Consider the following 18,852-nt stretch of genomic DNA (forward strand, 5'->3'; position numbering starts at 1 on the left):
GAAAAAAAAAAAAAAAAAAAAAAAAAAAAAAAAAAAAAAAAAAAAAAAAAAAAAAAAAAAAAAAAAAAAAAACTCAAATATATTATTTTTAAAATTATGAATAATATTTATAATAATTGAAGAGTTGAGAATTTAATACATTATTGAATTAATTTATTACATAAAGATTGTACTTTATGAATAGTGACCAATAATTGGGTTTCACTAGATAACGTGACATTAAGTTATGGTTGCAATGCAATCAGAAATAATGTAATGAATAGTGCGTGACATGAAAATTAATGCAAATAATGCTACAAAAATACCAAAGTAGTTGGTAATTGTTTGTTGAAGACTTGTCAACTCATACGAACATCATGGTAGACCCAAAGTTACCTTAGTGTAGCCATCACAATTTTTTTCTCGTTTAAAAAACATGTTAAATTAATAAAAATACCCATAAAATTTGTACTGTGTCTAAAAAACACTCTCGATTTTTCAAAAATTTCAATAATATCTTTGAACTTTCGATAAAAGTTCAAAAATACACTTGAACTTTCAAAAAAGTTTAAAAGTACCTTTATTTACGGTTAGTTTTAGATGAAATTTGTTAATATCTTGTTTAAAAATACTACTTGGCTATCCAATATTTACCGGGGGCACGATAACTGGTACACTAGAGGTGCGTCTTTCCTGGTCCTATCAATGCTAATGCCCACACCAGATATGGACCGAACTGTCTCACGACGTTCTGAACCTAGCTCACATACCGCTTTAATGAGTGAACGGCCCAACCCTTGGAACACTACAGCCTCTTATACTTTAAAAACATGTTTTAAAAATACCATTTTTTTATTTTAGAAAGTTTTAAAAAATATACTTTTTAACTACAAAAATATTCGAGAATTGTGAAATGTAATAGGCGGTATTATTTATTTATTTATTTATTTTTGTTAATTTTATTTTTAAAATTTATGGATATTTTTTAAATATTTTTATTAATGATAAAGAGTATTTAAAAAAAAATTGAAGGGTATTAATAAATTTTTTTAAAGCCGTAAGTGTTTTTAAAATATTATTAAAAGTTTAAAAATATTTTAAAAATAAAATACTATTGAAAATTTAAAAATATTTTTTATACATAAAATATAAAATACAAAGTTTATAAATAAAAATGTAATATTATAATTTTAGTTTTAAAATTTAAACATTAAACCTATTTTATTCTTGATTTTAAAAAAATTAAAAAGGAAACCTTTTATTTTACTTTTGTTTTTTTGTTTGTAATTATTTCTCTTTATATATATTTTAAGATTAAAAAACTAAATAAATTCATCAATACTCAAGATTATTATTAAAAAAAAATAGAATAATTTAATTTATAATTTTTCAATCCAAATAGAATAATAAAAATTTAGATATTAAGAGACGTTAGCATTATTTGAAAAATGATGTGGGGACCACCAACACTAAAAAAAATATTTATAAAGTCAAATATAAATTAATAACATATAAAATGAGACTTATATAACGTATAAAATTTAAAGTTAACCAAGTAAAATTTTATTTTAATGTAAATTTTAAAACTAATAAAAATATTTAAAAAATTAATAAATTGCACACACCATTCATCACATGCCAAATCTAAAATAGCACATAATATGCCAATTTGTTTTTTAAAAAATATGTAAAAATTTGTTAGCGATAATTATTTAATTATTATTATTATTTTAAAAGAAATATGAATAAAATAATATTAAAAATAATTCTTTTAATGTAGACAATATCTGGTGGACTTTGATTGTTATAGATGGTATCAGAGGAGGCCGGTGGTTGGCCCCAAAGGGAGGTGGATGGTTAGATCTTACGTTCGTTGAGGAATGGAACGAAGCATTCTTTATAAGGGTGTGAAAACCTTTCATTTGTAGACTCATTTTAAAACCGTGATCTGTGAGGTTGGTGTGAATAGGTAGCGAGCTAAAACAATTATTATTATCTTAAAAGTTGATGGTTTGATATGTACGCCAAAAACAAACCCAATAGATTGGAAAAAGACCGAAATACCCTTGAAACTGGTGGTCGTTGTGGGGGTAAAAATGGAGTTATACAAATTGGTTGAATTGATGATATAGTTGGGGATTGAATAAAATATAGTTATCCTAGGACGCGGTATAAATAGCAAGCGGGAATACGAAAACAATGCAAATCATTCTGTTCTATCCCCCGATGGCCTCGTCAGGTGTTCGTGCATCTCATTTTCTCTCTCTCTTTCCCGCCTTCTACGGAGCTGTTTGAATTCTTCTTCCTTGTCATCACCAAACTTTTCTTCTTCTTCCTCTTTGCGAACGGATTGGCTGAAGCTGCAGAGGGAAAAAATTGTTCACAATGAGTGAGACGATGGAGAATTACTTGAGAAAGAACTTCGAGCTCGAGCCGAAGAGTCCGTCCGAGGAGGCTCAAATGCGATGGCGATCCGCCGTCTCTATTGTCAAGAATCGCCGCCGGAGGTTTCGCATGGTTGCTGATCTCGATAAGCGAGCTCAGGCTGAGGAAAAGCGCAGGAAACTCCAGGTTTTCATTTGCATTTACGTTTAATCGTTTCCGATCTAATTGATTCCTATTTGCGCCATCGTTTTATTCATTTATTTATTTATAATATTTTATTTCGTGAGATCTTGCATTTTTGTAAGCTTTCTCTGCGGTATCAGTTCGAGAAGGTTTCGTTAATCAGTTTACATAGTTGATTACATAATAATACCTAAAAGATTGATGTTAGTTTTCTTTTTTAATCCGCTTTTGTCATTGGGTTTTGATATTGATTTAAAGCGTTACCGTAGACGAAGAAATTTATTTTGCTTTTATGTTTGGCTATATCTGTTGTGGTCTACGAATTAGAAGTCGTTGAAGGAAACGCTCAAGTTATTTTCTGCGGAGTTAAAAGGAAGGAATTATTTCTCCACGCGGGATAGGCAGCCAATTCTGAACGAATAATAAAAGTCAAATTGGAGAAAAGTGAAAGAGTCAGGTCAGCCTCATATTGGCTTGTAAATGAAGCCCGGTACCGCGGATTTCAAAATTCTTGTTCATAGTAACCAAATTATGAAGACTTGCGGAATAAAACATTACTCAAATTAGTACATAATGTTTAGGAAAAAAAGGGACGAAGCTTATTGGAAAAACTGTCTGCAGGGACCATTACAGGAAGTCGTTCAGATTAAGAACCTGCTCCAGAGGCTTCCTGACTATGATTTTGTATTCTTAAGCTTTAGTTCTTGCTCTATGTTCTGCTAGATTTCGTTAGCTCTTAGCTCTCTAGAAATGAGGACTCGAAAATGAAACGTGATAACAGTTGTATATTTCATCCGGCTTTCTTTAGAAAGAAGATTTGAGCTTCTACAAAAACAATCACGTAGAATTTATCCACTGAAAACGGTATTAAAGATTAAGACCAGATAGTTTCTGTTTCGCAGACTTAGTTGTAGGGAGGAATTAGAAAGATCAGGGTGAGTAGTTTCTCCATAATTTCTGGATAATTTAATTAATCTATCTCTGAACGGGGAGAGAAAGAATGGGGAACGCTCTAATGAGAATATATTAAATAATTTAATTAAAGACAAACTCTTAACTACTTTTCTACTGTACTAGAGATATGGGATGAAAATTTGAACCTACTACCTCATGAATACCTCAGCCGCCAAGATATTGGCAAGTTTTAAGGTTTTTGAATAAGTGGTGTTCTAACTAATTATTGAGGAAGGGGTTATGATTAAATTTCTATAGGTTCTGTTCTTTTCCTATTTAGTATAATAATCCATTGAAAATTTTATTATTAATACTTTTCAACTTTAAACTTTTCAATATAATGATATTTAATTCGGTCAAGACAGAACATATCTTCATCATGAAGTTAAAATTTTTTGGGAAGTTTCTTAGAAATTTCTCTGTTTCTTGTCATCTCTTCTATCAATAGGATCAAGACGAACTGTCCTATCATCATTTTCACTCTTATCATGTCGTGCATATCTCTGTCCAACAATGTCTATGTCTAGCTTAAGTTTGCACCCACCCCCTACGTGGACACAATTTCTTCTTTAGTCTATTTGTTAATCAGTGTACGTAGTGCAAGTTATAGTCTTCCTCCTTTGCATCATCATCATCATTATTGTATAATACGGTCATGATTACATTTCTTTTACATAGTCAATGGATAGTCAATGGATACAGCCACTTGTTTTTAAGTTCATTATACTAAAAGCTAGAAGCAGGTTTCATATTCATTTAGAAGCTTAAGACATAATCAGATTACTTATCCTTCTCCCATTATAGTTTCTAACAGATACTCATGCCCACTCGTGTCCAATGTGTCCGGGCTCATAAAATAACTATTTCATTAACAAAAAATGGAAACTAGATCAGGGAAGTCGCGAAGATAACTAGCTTGAGATGACCCTTTGATATAATTTCAGTCTCTCATAAAACTACGTACCCTTGCATAGGCTTTAGAGTTGCATCGATTGATGGCCTTGGAGAGTGATTAGGAGTATGGAACTGAGTTTTGAGTTAGTAGTAATCTTAAGTGAAATACCTAAGATACCTTTATGAATATTTAAAAGAATAGCAATCAAGTTCTTAAGCATTTCATGCTTATGTAACCAAAAAGATAAAACTTTTAATAGACTGTATTATTCTTTTTACTATTGCCATGTGAATCCCAGTCTGAAATAATCTCACTGTCTCTGTGCTCTGCCTCGAAGTATAAAGTTCATAATTTCATTATCTGAAAGTTTATGGATGGATGACCCACAAATCTCTAAATTGTTTTTTCTTTTGTAAATATATGTAGATTGCATGTTTATTTTAGCATAACTTATAGTTGGAGATCCATTCTAGTCCCCCACATATCAATAGGATCATAATCATTGTCTATCGGTGTGAATATATGAAATATTTGAGAACAAAGAGCAGAAAGGCAACTGATTAAGACACTTTTTTTTAGTCCAACCAATTGCCAAAAAATTTTAAGTTAAAACTTCTTGCTTTTCCTGCTTTTCCCTGTATGCTGTCAGGAAAAGATACGAGTAGCTCTATACGTACAAAAAGCAGCATTGCATTTCATTGATGGTATGTCTTCTAATTCCCTATTACTGCATCTTATATTCATTGCATGTTTATTCGCAGTTTCAAAATTATATATTTATACTTATATATTCTTTAATTGCTATGTACCAGCCGGGAAGCAAGGTGAATACAAGCTCTCCACAGAAGTAAGGGAAGCTGGTTTTGGAGTTGAACCTGATGTATTGGCATCCATGGTTCAAATCCACAATACCAAGAGTTTGTTACATTTCGGGGGCATTGGGGGATTGGCAAGAGAATTAAATGTTTCTCTGAAAGATGGAATTGCTACAAGTGAAGTAAGTTCAAGGCAGAGCACATACGGGATCAACCGTTACGTTGAGAAACCTTCAAGAGGGTTTTGGACGTTTGTGTGGGAAGCCCTGCATGATTTGACTCTCGTCATTCTCTTGGTTTCTGCCGTTGTTTCCATTGGCGTTGGAAATGCAACTGAAGGTTGGCCTAAAGGCATGTACGATGGACTTGGAATAATATTGAGTATCTTTCTCGTCGTGATAGTAACCGCAGTCAGTGACTATAATCAGTCCTTGCAATTTAAGGACTTGGAAAAACAGAAGAAAAATATTATTATTCAAGTTACTAGAGATGGATGCAGACAGAAGGTTTCTATTTATGATTTGGTGGTTGGAGACATTGTTCATTTATCTATTGGAGATCAAGTTCCTGCTGATGGCATTTTGGTGTCAGGATACAGCTTATCAATAGACGAATCAAGCTTGTCAGGTGAAAGTGAACCTGTAAATGTAGATGATAATAGGCCTTTCCTTCTAGCAGGGACGAAAGTTCAGGACGGGTCTGGTAAGATGCTAGTAGCCTCTGTTGGTATGAGAACTGAATGGGGAAGATTGATGGTCACTTTGAGTGAAGGAGGAGATGACGAAACGCCACTTCAGGTAAAGCTTAACGGGGTTGCGACAATTATTGGAAAGGTCGGCTTGGTTTTTGCGGTCTTAACGTTTATAGTTCTGATCTCAAGATTTATTGTGCATAAAACATTACATAATGAGATTGGGCACTGGACATCCAAAGATGCATCGACGCTTCTGAATTACTTCGCCATTGCTGTAATTATAATTGTTGTTGCAGTTCCAGAAGGATTGCCTCTAGCCGTGACACTAAGTCTTGCCTTTGCCATGAAAAGGTTGATGAGGGATAAGGCACTTGTGAGGCATCTCTCCGCGTGTGAAACTATGGGTTCTGCAACCTGCATTTGCACCGATAAAACAGGTACATTAACAACGAACCACATGGTCGTCGACAAAATGTGGATTTGTGATGAAACGAGGACAATAAAAAATTCCAATGACGAAATTGCATTGAAATCCTCCGTAAATCAAACAGTATACAAGCTCCTTATACAATCTATATTTCAAAATACCAGCTCCGAGGTAGTCGAAGGCAAAGATGGGAGGAACACCATTTTAGGTACTCCAACTGAGACTGCATTGCTAGAATTTGGCTTGCTTTTAGGTGGTGCTTTTGGATCATTGAATGATGATTATAAGATAGTCAAAGTTGAGCCATTCAATTCAAATAGAAAGAAAATGTCTGTTCTTGTGGCTCTTCCCGGTGGTGGCTTTCGAGCATTCTGCAAAGGAGCATCAGAAATCATTTTATCCATGTGTGACAAGGTTCTCAGTTCTAATGGAGAACCATTGCTTCTTTCAGACGAAAAACGAACAAACATCTCGAATATCATCAATAGCTTCGCCAACGACGCTCTCAGAACTCTATGCATCGCTTATAAGGATATAACAGAAGTTTCTTCAGCACCAGACAGAATCCCAGATGATGATTTTACTTTAATAGCTGTTGTTGGCATTAAAGATCCTGTACGTCCTGGTGTAAGGGAAGCAGTTCAGGCTTGTTTGGCTGCTGGAATTACCGTAAGAATGGTAACTGGGGATAACATCAATACCGCTAAAGCCATAGCCAAAGAGTGTGGTATCTTGACAGAAGGTGGTTTATCCATAGAAGGGCCAGAATTCCGCAACAAAAGCCAAGATGAAATGGAGAAGTTAATACCAAAACTCCAGGTTTTATATATATTACAAACAAAACCTGATAAAAACCAGACATGTTATCGCTTTGTGTTTGGTTCTTATTTGTTTGTTTTTTTGTATCTCTAGGTGATGGCTCGTTCATCTCCTCTTGACAAGCACACCTTGGTCGGGCAGCTAAGGAGAACGTTCAAAGAAGTGGTGGCTGTCACAGGCGATGGCACTAATGATGCCCCTGCCTTGCACGAGGCCGACATTGGATTGGCCATGGGTATTGCAGGAACAGAGGTTTGCTTTCAAATCATACACTTACAAGCGATGATCCTAATAATTAACCCTTTTGTTTGCTGCAAAATGCATACAGGTTGCCAAAGAAAACGCCGACGTAGTCATAATGGATGATAATTTCACAACCATCGTGAATGTTGCAAGATGGGGACGTGCAGTTTACATCAACATTCAGAAATTCGTACAGTTCCAGCTTACAGTCAACGTAGTCGCTCTCATGCTCAATTTCATATCCGCATGCGTTTCAGGTCTGTTCATTTTCTATCTGAAATCGTGATAATGGACTGTTTTTGAGAGTAATGGACTGTTTCAGGTTCTGCTCCTCTCACCGCTGTTCAAATGCTATGGGTGAACTTAATAATGGACACACTTGGAGCTCTGGCATTGGCCACTGAGCCTCCCAATGAAGGGCTGATGAAACGAAAACCAATAGGAAGAAACGTTAGTATCATCACTGGGATCATGTGGAGGAACATCATCGGTCAGAGTATCTATCAAATCGCTGTCTTATTAATCTTGAAATTTGAAGGAAAGCGCTTGTTGGATCTCACCGGTCCTGATTCGAGTATCGTTCTCGACACATTCATTTTCAACACGTTCGTGTTTTGCCAGGTAACGAGTACTAAATTTGTAATTTAACGAACTTTCTTCACTCGCACTGACCGTGCATTACATCGTGCCAAACTCGACAGGTGTTTAACGAAATAAACAGCCGTGACATGGAGCGGATAAACGTTTTCGGAGGGATATTTGGTAGTTGGGTGTTCATGGGAGTGATGGCATCCACAGTTGGTTTCCAGATCATAATAGTTGAATTCCTTGGGACATTCGCAGAAACAGTGGGATTAAGCTGGAAGTTATGGGCAGCCAGCATCGTAATCGGAGCTATGAGTCTGCCAATAGCAATGTTGCTGAAATGCATTCCTGTTGCAAACTGCAAGGCCACATGCGAGTTCCACGATGGTTATGAGCCGCTCCCCACCGGTCCAGAATTGGCCTGAAAAACTAATACAAATCTTCATCACCTATGCCATCTCCATTTCAGGTCAGTTCCCGATTATATGTGAAAATCTCTCCTTAATTGTGCTTGCATTCTTTTTTTTTTTTCCCTTTTTTTCTTAAAATACTTCTTCATTTGCTTCTTCAAGTGTGTGCTCTTTGAAATGTTTCAATTTCGCTTGTTTTCAATATATATGATTAATAACCTGTTCATATTTGGGTCTGTGTTTATTTAAATATTGAGCTCCCCCCTCCCCTAACGAGTCCATTCACTCTTAATTTCTTAATTTTATTCACCTTTATCCCGCGATCCAGAAATCGTGCGGTAGATAATTTAAACTTTTATTAGTAAATTATAAGGTCAGTCTCTTAAACTTTCTGGGTTGTCGGATTTTAGTAATGTATAATAGTTCTTTAAAATTCAACTTTATGTGCCATGTGTCTTTAAATTTTCATTACCATGGTTAATCTATTCAATATTTTTGAAAATTAATAAGCCTACTCGTTAGAATTTTATTAGACATACAATTTAAATTTATATCATTTAGATGAATTTATTTTATTTTTAAAAAGTTTAAACGTTTTGAGATCTACTAGACACAAAATAAATAAAAAAACGCAAATAAAAGATTTCGGGATTGAAAAATTAAAATGGAGAGTGAATTTCTATTTTCATCTAGTTGCTCCCTCTTAAATAACTGACAACTACGTTGAAATGTTGAAATGAGAACAAAATCATAAAATTTATTAACGAATAATGAATGTGAACCTATTTTAACGAAAATTAATATATATTTTTTCATATTTTAACGAGAATTAATATATATATATATATATATATATATTACTGTAGCAGGAGTCTAAATCTCAACATCATTGTACTAAAAAACTATTATATATTTTAATAATTGTTTTTAAGATTTAGTGGTAGAATCTATTCTAATTTTTTAAAATTTAGATTTAGATTTTTTTTTATTTAATTTTGTTATTAATAATAATTTAGGAGGTAAAGAAAATTTATTCCATTTAATAAATCTCACTTTAAAAATTATTAGAAAGAGTTTAAGTTTTAATTTAGCTCCATAAATTTATAAAATTTTCAATGGTATGTGATAAGTTTATAAATATTTAAATTTATGTCTTTCACCTATTTGATTTTGAAAATTTAGATTTTCAAAATCACCAAATTTAATTTTATGTCTTAGAGTTACATTAATTTTTTTAGAAATAATTTTTTAATAATTTATTAGACACAAAATAAAAAAAATTAAAAATTAATTAGACACCATTAAAATTTTGAGTAAAAAAAAGTCAAAAAAAAAAAAAAAAAATCTAGAAAAAGTGTTTTTTTTAACAACATATTAATTTCTTAACAAAGTTATCTCCCTTTATTCAAATTCTGAACCAAATTTGATTTTTTTGTTTACGTTTGGTAAGAATCAATATATTAAAAGGTTCGACATTGTCTAATATTCTCAAACGCAAATATATCTCAAATAGAAATAAAAAAGATCTTCAATGTAAAAGTAGACATATTTAATTAGTGTGATTGTTTTTAATATAAAAGATCTTAATATATATAATATAATAGTCATGTCGTAAATAAGAGCCTAAAAGTGTTACCAAAAGTTTTTGATAAATCCTACAATGCAGACCAAAATATTCAAATATAATATAGTAATTAATTAATTATTTTTTTTTTTTTTTTGCTAGTTTGTGCTTTCAGGTAAAGTAAGTAGGGTGTACATTCAACCCAACAACTCGACAACCTGGACCAACCCAACCCGAACTATAAGGGTTGGGCGGGTTGGGTTAGATTGAATTAGCTTTTCAGGTTGGTTTGGGTTCATTTTTCTGAACCCAAACCAACTCGGTTCGGTTTCAGATTCATGGGACAAAACCCTCAGATTGACCCGAACCAAATAAAAATATAGGGTTTGCTAGAGTAGTACTTCATCTTAACTTAAAACACTCACATCGATGCTAATTGATGTGTAAATGTCGCAACATAAAAAATCTGAAAACTCTCGAATGGAGTATTAGAACAAAAAAATCCATTAGATATAATGAACTATTGGTTCTAAGCCATCTCCGGTGATGAATTAACAATCCAAAGTGCTTTTTTTGCCGGCATCAAGATATTCTTGATGCGTTTGAAGATACATATTTCATGTCAGTTGAGTTATATTAATCGTATAAATTATTATTTTGGATAATGGTGCAGATGTTTTAGATATATCATACACCAACTAATATGTAATTCAGTAACATATTCAAATATATAATTCACATTATTGCGTCATCTTAAAAAAATTGACAAAAGAAGACCCAATACAAATAAGCCACCAACCATTTGTACATCCCGCTTAAATTAAGATATAGAAGTATATGAACACATATTATTATAATAGATTATACATAAAAAATTAAAACCATGATGTAAGTTAATGTAGTTTTATCAACATACTAACGTACCATAAATAATAAATTCAACCATAAATAGTTCTCTTATAAAACGACTTTATGAAAAAGAAAAAGAAAAAGAAGTATAAATAGGTCGCATAACATTTATCAATATCAATGTAACTCAGCAATAACTAACATTTACTCGTTCTCTTGAAAATAGAAGTTCAAATCTTCCTACCACATGTATTTGTAATCCCGGATTATGGATTACTTCATAAAGTTCTCATTAGATATAAAAGGCTGGAGTACACAAAATATTAAGTCAGTAAATTTCAATATCACCTCCAATAACTAACCACTATTGACAAACATTTTTAACAGCAATTCCAGGTAAAAAGTAAAACCAAAACACATATCTTTCATATTCCTTCAGTCAGCACAACAACATAGACATGATCCTATATTTCAAAACTCTTGCAAGAAATGTCTGCCATGGTAGAATCACCATGGAAACCAACACACTCTTGCTTCCCCCATTGCCTAATGCATGCACATAGTCTAACTGGGTTCAGAATGGAAGCTCAGTGCGATAAAATCAAACATCAAGAAACGACTTTACTTGAACAAGACCTGTTCTATAGATTGTATATCGTAATTTCTTTGGTGCCGAATGGCGTACCTTTACAAAAATGCTGAAGTCCTTGAACAGTAATTCTCAGAATATAAGATTATTGACAAATCCAATAAATACGTAAGCTTCATATCTAGCACAGAACCCTCACATGAACAACTTGAGATGCAATTATTCATAAACAACCACGAATAGGAATATGACGGTGAAATAATAGAATGTAGGGTCTGGTTCACTCCACTATTATTGGTCTACAGGGAACAAACCTTCTGAACTTTGAACGTGAAGGAGAATTAGGCAAGATTGATTGTGAAGGAGACATATGGATGTGCATCAGAGTCTCCCCCCAGACCAGCCATCGCTCCTCCCACTTCATCTTCAGTTTTCCAATATGTACTGCACAACCAAAATTCTAAATTGTTAAAATACTTGCATCATAAACAGCCACAAAATGCATTCCATATACACAAAATCCATAGCAGATGGAAACAGAGACAAGCTTTCTTCCCGTCTTTTGAGTTCAACAATGGCAGAGGTAAGGATCAAGGTCCTCAAATCCGAAAATATTAAGTGTCTTATCCATCGAGTTATATTCAGATTCGCAACATAAAGACAAGCTGGTAGGACACAAATATAGCAAGGACATGTTTAGCCGAATATATGCTTAAACCCTACTTTAGTCCCTAAATTTACATTTCTGGTAAAAAAATTTGTACATTTAATAGAAACCTTAGACTACTTGTTTCCAGACCCAGTAAAATAACTCCATATCTTGGAACAATAGAAATATAAAATTATGTTGAGTTGAATCTTTTTTTCACTCAAAATTGATCTTTTTATATTCTATATTTATGTTTACGCCCAATAATTTCTTAAATAAGAAAAAGAAATCATCAATAATCAAGTCCAGAATGTTAAGAGTGTCCAACAAGTATTGGGATACACGACCCAGGTCATGATTCATAGAGTAGGACGGTTCAATGAACCTTAATAGATGCTATCTAGCTTCAGAAAGCACAAAGAAGGTAAACTCAAAATTCAAATAGGCAATTTAGTTCACTATTGTTACAACGGAGAAGGCATAGGATCTGTTTGATAAACATTATTTTACCATTTTCTTCCAAATTTTCTAAGTTCAAAAAATAAACTTACCAATAGTTTCCTTTTATTATTCACTTTTCAAAATATTCTTGAAGTTCTAGAGAAACTTTAAAATTTTGAAAGAGTGCTGTTTGGGAGATTGTTTTAAATTAGTTTTGTATTTTTCAGGACAAAAATAAATGTTTAACTGAATAATAAAAATTATTTTTTCTTAGTCTATTAACCTATTTTCTAGAACTAAGAATTGTTTCTCCATTTTAAATTCATGGACATAAATGAATCGTGATTTTGAAAGGCACAATTCTCAACCTTTAAAAACCACCTGTTAGCATCTAATCATAGAGACCAAAAATTGATTTGATAAGCACAAAATGTTTTGGATATAGTTTTAAGAACCTACTTTTTGTTTATGAATTTTGGCTAAGGTTGTAGAAATATTCTTAAAGATAGGTGATAAAACAAAAAGATGTTAGTGAACAAACTTATCGATTAAAAACAGAAAACTAAAAGAGGATAACTATTTCATTTTTAGTTTCCTGTTTTCGAAATTTATGCTTGTTTCCTCTCAATTTCTCTATTATGGTTTTCATCAATCTTAAAAGAAACACTTGAATTCCTAGTCAAATTTTAAAAACAAAAACTAAGTTTTTTAGTTTTTCAAAACTTGATTTTTGAAAATATGAGTAGAACATGGATAACGAAACATGGAAACTTATTGGTGGAAATGGTGTTTATAAGCTTGATTTTCAAAAACCAAATAATTATCAGACCTTAACATATCAAACTGTCCCTTAACTAAACAACAATAGTAAACAATGGGAAAGGTTTCCATGCATACGGATAGCAAAGATCAAATAAGCATTAATACCTCAGTTTTATATCTATTAATTTAATAAATCCAACGACACAACAGTTATCATGGAACTTTTAAGACTCCTATTTTGGTATTTTGTTCAATTCCACCTGAATTGACAATAGCTTCATCTTTTATGGGGTGAAGAATTCTCTTGCACATAACAATGGTAACGGATACATCTTATTAATGATCTAACCGTCTAAATAATATATGGAGGCAACATTAGCAAGTGGAAGATGGCATCCTAAATCATATCCAGATAAGGTGTTTGTGACAGGTGTCTGACATGACAATTTCATGCTCACCAGTAAACCATAGTTGATTCTTAACTAAACAAACATGGCAGCATAACAATTGAATCATTAACCAGTTACTGTCAGTCAACATGATGTGAGTTCAATATTTACTGCGAGCAACTCTGCAAACATTCATTAAATGCCAAAAGAACATGAAAATACTCGTAACTTACCTGTTAGCACTGTCACACAAACCTTCAAGGATTGATCGTACTTTCTTCTCACTTTTAACAGATGGTGCCAAAACAGATGCCTGCAAATGATTGACAGAATCAGCTTTGTCGAAAGAGGAAAAGGTTGGCAGAAACCAGGGAGCAAATGCAAGACATATACCAAGAAGGATGGTGGTAAGCCGTATCTCAGGATACTCTCAGCAAAGACACGTACGGCACAAAAGTGCATCCAGGAAATGAAAACCTGCAGATTTGAAAGAAACTCAATCAGAGGAAAGGAATAAATTACCGGCATTTTTATAGTTACACTTGGAGGAAGGAGCAACCTCAGCATAACTAGCGTATGACCACTGCAATAAAGAACTTCTCAAACTTTCCTGGTCCTGCACCAACTTTTCTAACTCCTGTTTTCTACTCTCTTGTGCTTCTGGACTATATTCAAATTCACGAATCTCCAACACATTAAGATTAAAAGAAATTAGGCCTGAAAACTACAGTATAATAATAATTGGTTATAAAAATGATTCAAAATGTATTAAATATTCACCTGGAACCCTTTTTCACGTGCACTTGTTTTGAAATTGTCTGCAACGCGATTAAAGAGTGTTACGGAGTAAAGGGCATATTCATTATCCTCGTATAACTTCTTGGAAGACCTGGGAACCTAAAAAAGCTTAGCATAATTATGAGAACATAAAAAGAACAGAACAAGAGACAAGTAGTAGAAGCATTACAGTCCCAGACATTTCAACATTGTGAGCCTACAATAGTTCATCTCACCTACCTAACATAATCTAACTCAGCCATAGAAAGCTTACCATGCAAATCATAATCCTATTAAAATGTGGTACAAGAGGGAGATAGAAGTTAAAAACATAAACTTACCACATAGCTAGTCAGTGTTTCATAGCTAGATAGCCACTCCTTCTGTGAGTACTTAGGAACAACCACAAGAAGGGTTGTTAGATGTTCTGAGATAATTATGTCCTCTGGTTTTACAAGATTGGAAATATCACGGACTGCTAAGCTGATGAAACGAAGATCAATTAGAAACATCATATAGGCTAAATACAAATGTATCAATTATGAGCATTCATACCTTCCACTTTGCTTTCTGTTAATGGCATTAAGTTGACTCCGCACATTATTGTACTCAGCAACGCGAATCTAGCAATAGAAATAGCTTTCAATGAAAAGTTCAACTGGAAATGCCTTAAAAGGTTTCAGTTATTTTTGGTTTGTCTAGCACCCACGGGCAGTAAAGAAATTTCATGACATTAAGAAAGTTTCAGGAGACCACTAAATAAAATAGCATACATTAAGTTGCCATTGAGAAGAAATATCTGTATTGATAATAAAACCAGAAAAATGTTGCAAGTTAGGAAATCAATGAATTAGGTTATGGAGTGACAGTAAAACCTAGGAAGCATTGACACTTTAGTGTGGAAAATATGTTCAATTTGATCACATATCTAACCCTAAAACACTAGTCAAACATGTGTTGGATGCTTGTCAGGTATGCTAGAAACAGGTTGAACCCTAGTTGAATCATAATACACACATGTTAGGCACCTGTGAACATTTGTTTAGTAATTATTAGATAATTGAAAAGTGTGAAATTTCATAATTGTTGTTGTCTTGAAAAATACATTATAAAATATGTGAGAAAAACTAGTAACTTGTGAGAGTGGAAAACATCAACATTGATTAAATTAATTTTCAAAAGATATTTTATAATTTATAAAATTATTGTTTGGTTACAATTTTTCAAAACGTTTGCTATAGAGAAGAGAACCTTTAGAAAATTGTGAATAATTTCTAACTCAGAATGATTGCATGTTCACAAATTAAAAGTTAAAACCTAGTTCTAATGTGAAAAACAATGTACTGAATGAAAATATTCACATATGCTCAGAATATATAGTCCAATACACTTATCTCCATCATGTTCATATCTTAAATTTCTAGAATATGAAGTATTACGTCATGTCCATGTCCTTGAATCTTAGGATATAAATACAAAATCTTCAACACTTCTGTTTCCTAATTAATTGCAAATGCAAGTCTCTGCACTTGCTCATCATCTCAAGTTATAGTAAAGTTTGCTACAGTCTTATTAGTGGCTACTGCCTTGCTGATAAGGCTAGATAAAAAGAGAGGAAGGTTATTATAATATGATCATGATAGTTCAAAAAATTTAAGAACATCCTAAAATTTACATTTTTTATATAAGAAACAATCGAAAGATATATTCCAAAAAGAGCAGAAATAGACTAAGGCCAGGGTAGAGGGAACCAAATTGAACTTGACAGTACAAGACTTGAGATTTCATACCTTGTCCATCAACTCCAACTTTCTTCCAAGCCATTATTTCTCAATAAAACAACCAGTAAAAATTTTTTAACACCTAACCATTAGTGCTTGAATATTCTTTTTTTTTTTTTTTACTATTATATATCGTAGGTAGGATATGAATACCAATTGATGGCAGTAATGCATTCAAAGAACGGAATTAACAACAAGATAAAGAAGATCATGATTCGCAGCAATCATGATGGGCAAGGGCAAAACAAATACCTACTCCATCAAGCAAAAATAATAACAACGGTCATAAATTATTAAAAATTAAGGAAGATATCCTAATGGAGGATAATCAACTTCTTCTAATCTTCCCATATGTTACAATAGGATTTTGGAAATCTTATGGAGAAAATTATCCACAGCCTAGACAAAAGTTTCAACGACTTATGATAGCCACATCTCAACCTGGGCATCAGCTCAAACAAAAAAAAAAAAGAAAAAACGTTACCTTCAGGTCATCCTCAGTCTTGGCCACTTGACTGTGAATGTTATCCACAATGTCTCTCAGAGGCGATATTGTTGGGTACTTGGCTTCATCCCACACAAACCTTCCATTACCAAGCAAAATTCATCACATCATGCAGACAAGTGACCACAAAATCCGAACCTAATTTCCCAAAATGAAATCAATTCAGAAGAAAACGCCCATTTTACCTAGTAAGATACGAATCAACGGGGACTCCATCAACCGTCAAAACATTGCTCTCCACACCAGAAACCTTCTCTAGTTCCTCGATCTGCCGTTTGATTTTCTGGGAAACTCCTTCCATAAAGCTGTTCGACTGCACAATGAAATGAATTTTTGAAACTTCTAATACCATACTAAAAACTGGAAACATAAAGATCGCGTAGATTTTTGGCCCAATTCTATTTTTTTTTTTTAAAAAAAGAGCATTCTAAGAACAAATCAAATCGCATTTGAAAATTCAACAGACTTCAAACTAAATTCAAATACGCACAAACAACATTTTAACCAGAAACAGGAAAGCAATACCTTGAGAAGATCATCGCTGAGGGAAAGGAGCGAATCCAGCGTTCCTACGCGGAGATTAGGAACATTGAGCTAAACAAAAGAAAAATCAGAAACATTAAAAGAAAGTAAGATCATGAAAATCAAGCAGATTTGAAGATTTGGCGGTGAAATCAGTACTCTGTATAGAGGAGTATCGAAAGAATGCTTGGAGATTTGCTCTTGAAGGCGATTCCATAGGGAAGAGGCGGAGCCTTGAACAGGTAAAGAGACCATCCAGTATCTGCTCGCCATTACAGCTTTGTTCCCAAGCTGTGGAAGTATCAACTGAAAACGAGAGCGAGAGAGAAGAACGAAGCTGATGCAGCCGAGATCAAGAGCTTTCTCTCTCTTCCTCTCTCTCTCTCTCATCTTCTTATTTCATTGACGTCATCTCAAGATCTCTAAAATTTTCAACGGCTCAGATTCATTTACACCATCAACGTGTATGCGACAAAGAATTCATCGTCGGTTTATTCGATCTCTTTTTTCATTTGTCCCTTTTTTCTGATGTAAAATTAACCATTTTTACTCTTAAATTTAAATTAATAAAAATAATCATAAACTTTACCATTTATCTTTAAAATATCTTTAAAATATTTTTAAATTTACCAAATTCTTAATAATACTTTTAATTAAATTTTTAAAAAATATCTATAAATTTTTTAAAAAAATACTCATAAATTTTCAAATGTGCTCCGAAGATAATCGAGATAAGAATTTTTCTAACTTTTATTTTTATTTTTTATAAAGGTTAAGGTATGACAGTGATTTTAAAATATAAGCAATTATCAAAATGAAATATTCGTGATAATAAATTTTAAAAAATATTAAAACGAGAAATAAACTTTTTTTAATTTTTAAAGGGTCTTCTCTCAAATTTAAGATAGTCTTCATACATGTCGAGTCTCTCTCTATCACATAGTCATCATTATCTCACATCCAACGACGACACTGATATAACAGTGAAATTCGACATTGATATATCATTTGTTTACGACTCCACCAACGATTTGAAAAAAGTCATTTGGAACGCAACGAGGTAGGATAGGTCTTGCAGCAACAGGAGAGACACTGGGTTTGTCGAAGTGGTGTTGAGGAAGAGGCCGATGACAGCATCGACCGTGGAGGCGTGGGGTGGAAATGGGTGTGCCGAGGTGGGGGAGGGAAAGTAGAGGGCTAATGTTGGGCAACGGCCTGATGTTAGATTACAAATTTGATCCCTAAAGTTTCGATAAAATCAAAATCCTCATGAATAGTCTCTACCGAGGATTATTTCATGAAGTTTTATCAAATCATAAGGATGAACTTCTCGCTTTTATTACCTCAAGAATAACATTCTAACTTCCTCCAAACCATAGAGACCAAATTCGTAATTTAACCTAATATTAATACTGTGAGATCCCCCGTCAGTTAGAGAGGAGAACAAAGCATTCCTTATAAGGGTGCGGAAACCTCTCCTTAGCGGACACGTTTTAAAAACCTTGAGAAGAAACCCGAAAGGAAAAACCTAAAAAGGACAATATTTACTAGCGGTAGGGTTGGGCTGTTGCAAATGGTATCAGAGCTAGACACCAAACAATGTGCCAACGAGGAGGCTGAGTCCTGAAGGAGGTG

At 33.2% G+C, this 18,852-nt stretch overlaps 2 protein-coding genes across 2 annotated transcripts; one reads left to right on the top strand and one right to left on the bottom strand.

The window, feature by feature from the left end:
• Positions 1-2,208: 2,208 nt before the first annotated feature.
• On the top strand, positions 2,209-8,619 carry LOC111808333 (calcium-transporting ATPase 4, plasma membrane-type-like). Its single transcript, XM_023694254.1, has 7 exons — positions 2,209-2,550; positions 5,046-5,100; positions 5,209-7,151; positions 7,245-7,403; positions 7,480-7,651; positions 7,717-8,015; positions 8,096-8,619. Exons 1-7 carry the CDS (start codon positions 2,365-2,367, stop codon positions 8,402-8,404), a joined length of 3,123 nt encoding a protein of 1,040 aa, XP_023550022.1. The 5' UTR covers positions 2,209-2,364; the 3' UTR covers positions 8,405-8,619.
• A 2,779-nt stretch (positions 8,620-11,398) lies between these two features.
• On the bottom strand, positions 11,399-17,601 carry LOC111809104 (V-type proton ATPase subunit C). The gene is made up of 11 exons (XM_023695454.1): positions 17,377-17,601; positions 17,221-17,289; positions 16,881-17,008; positions 16,675-16,774; positions 14,965-15,032; positions 14,751-14,892; positions 14,413-14,529; positions 14,192-14,317; positions 14,026-14,109; positions 13,866-13,945; positions 11,399-11,835 (listed from the first exon to the last, which is right to left on the bottom strand). The coding sequence occupies exons 1-11, from the start codon at positions 17,488-17,490 to the stop codon at positions 11,733-11,735; spliced, it is 1,131 nt and encodes a 376-aa protein (XP_023551222.1). The 5' UTR covers positions 17,491-17,601; the 3' UTR covers positions 11,399-11,732.
• Between the last annotated feature and the right edge of the window lie 1,251 nt (positions 17,602-18,852).

Source organism: Cucurbita pepo, chromosome LG13 (assembly GCF_002806865.2).
Source record: "Cucurbita pepo subsp. pepo cultivar mu-cu-16 chromosome LG13, ASM280686v2, whole genome shotgun sequence".
Taxonomy (NCBI): domain Eukaryota; kingdom Viridiplantae; phylum Streptophyta; class Magnoliopsida; order Cucurbitales; family Cucurbitaceae; genus Cucurbita; species Cucurbita pepo.